This window comes from Solanum stenotomum, chromosome 5 (assembly GCF_019186545.1).
Source record: "Solanum stenotomum isolate F172 chromosome 5, ASM1918654v1, whole genome shotgun sequence".
In the NCBI taxonomy this organism is placed as follows: domain Eukaryota; kingdom Viridiplantae; phylum Streptophyta; class Magnoliopsida; order Solanales; family Solanaceae; genus Solanum; species Solanum stenotomum.
In genome coordinates, this window is record NC_064286.1 from 7,526,801 (window position 1) to 7,535,834 (window position 9,034).

The window sequence follows — 9,034 nt, forward strand, 5'->3', positions numbered from 1 at the left end:
CATCATATACTACGCTCTTACCACTAGACGTCTAGACCAAAGCCCTGGGGGCAACCTTGTTTAGTAACACTACTTCTTCCTCAAATTTTCTTAGTGAGCTTATGGAAAATCCATTAGGTATTAGTTGTTGAATATGTCTACAAAATTTACAATCATTTCTCTGAATAATATGTTTCTCTCTAAGGTAATATTTAAAGATCAAGTTAAAGGACTTAAGTTGACCAACTAAATCTGTGGTTTTTAGATTTTATTAGTTTTTTATCCGATCATAATACATAAATATGTCATTTAACTCGGTCTCATTTACAATCATTTCTCTGAATAATATGTTTCTCTCCAAGGTAATATTACTTTCCCAAGTAATATTTGGAGGAAAGTTTGGCAAATAGTGTTTGTCCATACAATTTGTCATTATTTGGCAAATAATCCAAATTCCCAAATACTAGAAAAACAAGTATTTGGGCAAAATCTCATTATTGGGGATCTTTTGAAAATTTAAATTCTATACCAAACTTTCATCTTTTGCAAAAACACCTTCTATAGTAGTTATTTGCGTTGTATTACATAATTTTTTTATGTAAACACCAAAGTAGTGATGAAATATTCAGTAAATATGAAAGTGGTGATATGATTATTGATGAAAATGATGAACAATCGGCCCAGGATAACAAATTAAAGTCATATGCTTTGTCTACTTCACGATGTATGGAATGATGCTTGTAGCACTCACTTCGAACTACCATATTGCTCTAGTTTCATGGACACTACTTGTTATTTGTTGCAACGAAGATCTAATTGACTTGTAATACAAACTTATGGTTAGTTTTGATAGTTTTTAAACTTACCGGTATAAATCATATTTCCTAAAAAAGTGAAATATGTTTCTCAAATACTATGGTCAAACACATGGTGAAATTTCACCCAAATTTTAACACAAATAATATTTGCCAAAAATATTTGAAAATTTATGGCCAAACGCTAGCTAAATAAGAGGTTATGAAGGACACAAATTAGAATAGGAGGTTAATTAAATAGTTGAGCGTTGTTGTATACTAATTACTATTATAGTTTCTTGTCCTTAGAGTTTGTTATTATTTATGGATTTTTTACACTTTCATTATTATTTTTTCTTGTTATGACTATTGTTTAGGATGATTAATTTGACAGGTTGTCTAATGTCTATAGTATTTTGTGAGGACTTTCTCCATTTCCATTAAGTCTTTCTCTATATAGCTTTGATATATTTTTTCGTTGATCGAAAGATCTATCAAAAACAGTCTCTTGTAATAAGATATGCATACATTTTATCTTCCCTAAATTTTATTTTATGTAATTATATTGAATATGTATTGTTGTCACTCCCTCCGTCTCATTTTATATGTCACTTTTTTACTTTGCACTTGCATTAAGAAATGGTGTAACTTTATCCTTCCACCCTTATTTAATGTTTTCTTAAGTCAACTTTATAATAAATAATGAATACATTTTCAAAATTAATTAACTACTCTATCAAGGATATAATAGGCAAAATATGATAATTTATGCATAAATTTTATAAAACGACAAGTACTATGGTCCAACCATTTATAGAAATGAATGACATATAAAAAAGGACGGAGGGAGTANTCCTTCCACCCTTATTTAATGTTTTCTTAAGTCAACTTTATAATAAATAATGAATACATTTTCAAAATTAATTAACTACTCTATCAAGGATATAATAGGCAAAATATGATAATTTATGCATAAATTTTATAAAACGACAAGTACTATGGTCCAACCATTTATAGAAATGAATGACATATAAAAAAGGACGGAAGGAGTATATAGTAACAGCTAAAGTGGAATGTATGATAAATATGGATTTAGACATCAACTGACAAGTTTTACTTTGCAATGTTGCTCAAGTAAGAATAAGAGATTGGTTCAGTGAACTTTAAAAGCACAAGATTTCTTTCAACATTATGATGTCAACCAATTGATATAAAGCAAAACTGCAATTATAAGTTCACCACTCATGTATTGTCACACTTGGGAAATTAAACTTGTGTAAATTTTATTTATCTATTTTAAATTTTACAAGTTTTTTTAAAAAATAATAATTAATATGAACATTATATTACGATATTCATATTAATTGATATATAGTGTTAGAATTTGAGAAATGATTTGGATAATAAGTAACTAATATTTAGGATAAAATAGGAAAAAATAATTTTATTTTTTTGATATATTAAAAATGATAAATAAAAGTAAAAATTTATTTTTGAAATTCCGAACAAGTAAAAAAAATTGAACGAAAGGAGTAAAGCAAATGTAAATTTGTGATGTCAGACATCTCTTTGCTCTTTTCTCACAGTTTGTTTTACACAAGGTGAAGGAATCTGTTGTTGTGGTGGCATTTGCAATATAAATACTATTGTTTTTCCTATCTATTTGTACCATTGATAATTCAAGATTTAAAAAAAATATACATAAAAAAATTACGATTAAAAAAGATTTGTTTAATTTCAAAACTCAAAAGTGTCACATAAATTGAATAGAAAGAATAGTACTACTTTTGTTAAATTTATATAACATTTTTTCGCTCTTTAACATCAAATTATGTAAATTTTAACCAATAATTTAAAATGCTTTTTCATCATATTGACACAAGAAGAGTTGTAATTTATAAATAATTTTGTTTTAATTTTAAAATTATTTAAATTCAAAATATTAAGTTAATCTAATTTTATTTTGTTTGTAAAATTATTTAAATTACCTATGGATAAGCAAAAATGTCATATTAATTAATAAGAAAATAACATGTATTTTAACCTTAAAACCTCCGACAAGAAAGAGTGGACCAATATTGCCAAATTGATGAGGCAATTTTATCATAAACATGTTTAAAGATTAAAGTCCAATAAAAACAAGACATAAATGGAGTTTCACGTGAAATAAAGCTCTAGCACATTTTTTGTCCAATCAATCAAGTAAGATACATGAATTACTTTTGCAAAACTTGATTTGAAAATAAATTTTGACGCAATAAGGTTGTGTACAATAGGCCTTTATGATCAGACCCTTTCCTGAACTCTGCACATAGTGAAAGTTTTAGTGTATCGAACTATCATTTTTTTACCATGATCTTAGAGAAATGGGAAAACTACAGGCACAAAAACACCTAACTAATAATTAAATAAATACTACTTCATGCTACGTAGTTATATCAAATTAATAAATATATGTATTCAAATATACATATATAACTATCACTTAATCATTATTAACAAATAAATATTTTTATTTTCTTAATTTACCTAATTATAATAACTAAATTGATTTGACGTGAACACCGAATAATTAAGTTTTTACCGCATAAAGCACATGAGATCTTGTGAACTCTATGTATGAATAGGAAAAAAGTTTAAACTTTAGCATATATGCATTAATAGAGTGAAATGGTTTTACACTATCAAGTCAATTAAAAACTTAGATTTCTACTTTCTTTAATTAAATCCATCCAACTAATCTACCATATATTATACCTATGGTAGGAGAAAGACTCTTATTACATATGAAAACTGGAGGCTCTCCCCTTACATAAGATTAAGGTACATAAAAAAGGAAAGAAGGAGAATCTACTAATATGATTAATAAGTAAAGTGAGAGACAAAATGTGTAGTGTGGAGCCTAATTAGCTTTGGATTAGTCTTTAAATATTGACATAATTTATGATTAGTTATATTATTAAGATTAAGATGTTGGGTTCGAAAGTGATTAGGGCGTAATGTGGAAGCTTACAATTGCAAATCATAAGACGATAAATTAGACGACACATAAAACTATATTAAAAGACATAATATTATTATTTGATATGACCAATTGACCTACATAATTAAAAACGAATAAAAAACATCAAATATGTAGAGAGAAAATCTCTCCATAAACAAAATTCTCTAAATGACTACATTGTGGATTCTATTGTATTTTGCTATGAGAAGAGCGGTCTTCAATTTATAGAGTTTCAAACATTCCCTCTAAGGAAAGAATAAACCAATATGGAAGAAAATTATTTTTTCCTTTAAGAAAAAGTTCAAGTATATATGGTAATATATACTTTGACTTTTCTTTAAGAAAAGCTATAAACTTCAAATAAGGAAATAAAATCAGAGCAAAACTCTAACATATAAGATTGTAGAGTTCAATCAAAATAAAGAAGACATACCTATATAATAAAGGAATTGCTTCACATAGAGAGATAAGAAGAGAATATAAAGAGTTATATTTTTGTCCTCAATATTATTTTATAATCTTATTAATTAATAGTATAAACTTTTGTTTGATTAGTTTATCTTCCTCTATTTTCTCCTTTTCACCAAGATCTCTCCATCAATTTATAGTTATATGCGCATATTGAAATCCTCAAACTATCTTGTTTGGAGGACCCAAACAAGGTAGTTGATGCAAATCTTGAAGATATGCTATCAAGGAAATGAAATTATGCTAGAGAAGGCATAATTATATAATAAAATCATTACATATTAATTACGTAATTAAAAGATAAGAACAGAAATATAAAAAAAATAATTAAAACAAAAAATTATTCTATAATCTTCTTAATAAAGTTGATAAGGTACTTATCTTGATTGAGACTCTAGCTTAGGAATTTCATAAATTGGAATGGAGTAAAATATAATTCACATATATAATTGTAGTAGTTAGGTGACCTACTTATTTTCCGAATTACTAATTTCATTTTACTATGAACCGCTATATATAATTATCATTTATATGACCTGAAGTGTTAAAAGTCCGTTTACATATAAGTTTATAACATGGTTTAATTTAATTGATAACCTGCCATTAATGATTTATCAGTAAAATGTTACAGCACATAAACCTACAGTATCAAGTATCAATTGTAGATCCAAAGGCACAAAGCAGCAGTTGAAATTCTTGAGTTAATAACTTTGATGTCATTCAACTATCAATTTTTTCATAGAAAATCACCCAATTTTCATTTTTAACTCAAAAGTCACTCAACTATGACTTATTTGCATAGAAAGTCACTCCCTATTTAATTGTTTTTTTCATTAAAATTTGCTGACATAAAATTTTAATTATTAACCAAAAATTATAAGAAAGTTGAGTGACTTTCTGTGAAAAGAAGTAATAGTTGAGTTACCATCAAAGTTATTAACTCTGAAATTCTTATTCAAAATTATGTACACAATTTGATTAAGATAATTAGAATATGCATGGCATAATTAATTAATCGTCTTCTATTCACAAAATTACGCTTACATTCTCTCTTATCCAATAATAATGCTAGCCAACAAAAATGAGACGGTCAAAGTAGCAGTCTCAACATCAACAGAAAAGAACTAATCGATTGTTGTTCAAGAGAGATCTTAAAGGCTAGAACAACACTCAATTATATATATATGTGACTTTTTGTTTTTTCTTTCTATTCCCCCCGATTAATTAGCCCGTTATGGTCATTAATATTGTACCAATAGCGATTCAGATTACCTTCCCAAGCTAGTTTAACAGATAGTGCATGCATTAGGATTCTCTTCTATGCTATGGTGAACTTGGTAATATGTGTGCATAGGAGGAGGATAATATGGCCTATAAGCCGCTTGTGGATAAGGTAGTGATTGTGGCTGAGGATGACGTAGTTGTGGTTGTGGTGGTGGTTGTGATTGTGATTGTGGTTGTAGTTGTGCTTTCTTCACTTCTTCCTTTTTGGGTCCTTGTATTTCTTCTTCATCATCATCGTCATAGTCATCGTCATCGTCTTCTTCTTCTTCTTCTTCCTTTTTAGGCTCTTCTTTTTTAGGTTCCTCTTTCTTTGCTCCCTCCTTGGGTGGTTCCTCTTTCTTTGTTTCTTCTTTGGGTGGCTCTTCTTTCTTTGGTTCTTCTTTAGGTGGCTCCTCTTTCTTGGTTTCTTCTTTCTTCTCTTGCACGGGAGCTTTAGCTGGTCCTACTATGAGTATTTCTGTCCACCAAAATTTGCGTAGTCTACTCACTACACTCACCGGATCAACCGTACCAATGACGGTTAACTTCTTACATTTCATATCCATCGAAATCTCATCGATTCCTATAAAATTTCACCATACAATGCATTTGCTTAATCTTATGGAAGAGCAAATTTTAGCTATAAGTGCTTTTGAGGCTTCTTAGACCATTCCTAGCAAAAGCACGTGGATATACATACATCCGTAGCAAGAAATTTGCTTCAATTCATGCACCTAATTAACCTCCCAAAACCAAATCTACTATAGAGTACTAGTAAACAATGTAAACATAAAAGATAATTATTTATTTTTCTCTTTCAATTAAGTGTTTAGATTTTTAAAAATCACATAATTCGATATGATATCAGAAAAGCAAAATGTCATGACTCTTAATCTCATTGTCATCCGAAAGAAAAGTATATTTACATGTTCGATTCATAAATAAGTAGATTCATACGTAATGAAACGTATTAAGACATAATATAATTAATAGTGTTCTTATGACATTTCAAACAGCTTGTAGATGAGATAATTACAAACTTCAATATTACTTTAACTCAATTGTTCAAAATATTCATTTCACTGCCAAGGGATATAATTGTAATTCTTTAACCCCTAATCAAAAGTTTTTACTACATGTCTCAAAGAAAAAAACTTTCAACAATGTCAGCGATTTACTTAAGTAAGAGCTTGTTTGGATTGACTTAAAAATCGATTAAATCTACTTTCAAGTCATTTTTAATTTTTGAAAGTGTTTGACAAAAATAAAAATTACTTAAAATAAGTTTTAAATGACTTTAAAAAGGTTTAAAACCAAAAATAGGTCTTTCCTTATTTTTTATTTTTTTTACTTAAAAATTATTTAAATTTTATTTTTTTAACTTAAAAGCTACTTTTTTTAAGTCAATTCAGACGGACTCTAAGCCTATCCGGCGAAAAATCCATATGAATTGGATCACTTTTGTTCAAGATATTGATTAGAGATTTGATAGAATGCATTACTAATATATCATATTTAATATTATTTTTATACATTCTACTAAACGACGATATGGATCTCTTTTATATAATTAGGCAAAGTGATAGTACCTAGTACCTACTACCTAAAATCTGTTAGTGGGGAACAAGTTCATATGATGGTGGACCCACTTGACGTGGCGCCATGCTAGAATCAACTTAGAAAATTTTTTACTGTACTTTTTTCTTCCTCCAAATTAGTGCAAACTTAGAAACCAAATTACCACTAATACAAGAAACCTCATCTCCATTCACCTAATTATAATTATTCCCTCTCAACAAAGAAATATTTTTTTAAAAAAATAAATAAATTCTTGAGTCGAGGGAATATTAGTAATAATCTTTTTATTATACACGGGATAAGAGTAAGGTTTGTATACCTCAGATCCTACTTGTAAACTCACAATAATATATTATTAGTATTATTATTATTATTATTATTATTATTATTATGATCTAAATCAAATCATAAATATATATACGGGAAGTATAAATCATTTTATTATTAAATATATAAAAATGTCTTTTTTCACATAAATTGAAATTGCATAAAATAATATTTTCTTCAATTGATGTAAACCTATTTAATAGGCACATAATTTCTTTTTTAAAAACAAAGTTTTGAAATTGTGATCTTAAATATATTATAATATTATATGATTACAAAAAAATCAAAAGCATGAAATATTAAATCCGGCATAACATTTTTATGAATATAAAATTTTGTAAGTACAAATAAAAGTTTCAATGAAATTATTTTCAATTTAAACAAAAAAACTGACAAAAAAAACCATGTAAATGGAAATGAATGGAATAATTAAATCAAAACACACAAAATCAATACTTATATATTTGGATAGAGGGCAACACACAATTGGAGTATGAACCATAATAACAATAATAATGTATACAATGTATTTCTCATAAAATATACGCAGATCGATAAATTATTTCGATAGTTACTCAAAAATTATTATGAACATAAAAATAACACTATAATCTTGTGATAACTGAATCGAAATAAGTTATTTCGTAATTATATGAAATAAACTCATCTTAATATTAATTTCGATATTGATACCTGATAGAGCGGAAACTATCTTCAAGGCCTTTCTCTTTTCCCTGGCATCTTGTAAATCCAGTTTGATCAGAATAAGTTTCTGTATAATTTAATAATTTAACATATCAAACAAAGAGAAAACAAATTATATAAAAAAAAAAAAGTAAAAATGAAAATCAGTACCCATTAGTTTACAAATTTTTAATTAAGAAAATTAATTCATGTATAGATCAGTTCAAAACAAAAGATATATTAATTAACATACCCATAAAAATTATATTCCAAAAAAATGAAGAGAAAAAAAGAAAGTTCATAGATTGCTCTCAGTTTTTTGTTTCTGACTCAAACACACAATCTTAAGATTGAAAAGTTGAGTGCGAGAGGGGATCTAATACTAAATAAGAATAAGAGTATCGATGAAATTTTTCGAAAAAAATAAATAAAAAGGAATAAAGAATCAAACCTTCATGGGTGAAATTAAAGAGCAATTTCTGTGAGGATGAGAATTATTGTGAAGAAATTAAAATAACTAGAAAGAGGAAATAATTAAAGGAATTGAAGAAGAAATATGGTGACAAAAAGACACTGAATATACGCAATAAAGGTACTAATAAAAGTGGTTTTTGAAGGGAGGAATGCTATCAGAAAATAATTCCGAATCAAAACAAAATATGCAGAATGAGAGTGTGAGAAAAACGTTGCAACAACTTGGAACCTTGTGTATGAGGATTCTAGGGAGGGGCGGAGTCAGAATTTTAAGTTTGTGATTTGAAATTTTTGCGTTTTATGTTATCGGGCTTTAGACTAAATAATTCATTTATATTTAATGAATTTTCTATAAGTAACATTTGGATGGTTGTTACATATTTTTCATAATGTATCATATTGTATTGTATTGTATCGAACTATGTTGTTGTAATAAATACAATATTTGTATAGATTGTATTGT

At 27.2% G+C, this 9,034-nt stretch overlaps 1 protein-coding gene across 1 annotated transcript; it reads right to left on the minus strand.

Moving 5' to 3' along the window:
- Nucleotides 1–5,396: 5,396 nt before the first annotated feature.
- LOC125865464 (heavy metal-associated isoprenylated plant protein 39-like) lies at nucleotides 5,397–8,749 on the minus strand. Its single transcript, XM_049545662.1, has 3 exons — nucleotides 8,549–8,749; nucleotides 8,107–8,185; nucleotides 5,397–6,091 (listed from the first exon to the last, which is right to left on the minus strand). The coding sequence occupies exons 1-3, from the start codon at nucleotides 8,552–8,554 to the stop codon at nucleotides 5,532–5,534; spliced, it is 645 nt and encodes a 214-aa protein (XP_049401619.1). The 5' UTR covers nucleotides 8,555–8,749; the 3' UTR covers nucleotides 5,397–5,531.
- Between the last annotated feature and the right edge of the window lie 285 nt (nucleotides 8,750–9,034).

Coding starts and splice junctions, on each gene's coding strand:
- LOC125865464 (XM_049545662.1), bottom strand. Junction 6,092..8,106: donor GATAGTTTCCGCTCTATCAG/GTATCAATATCG, acceptor GAAATTTTATAG/GAATCGATGAGATTTCGATG.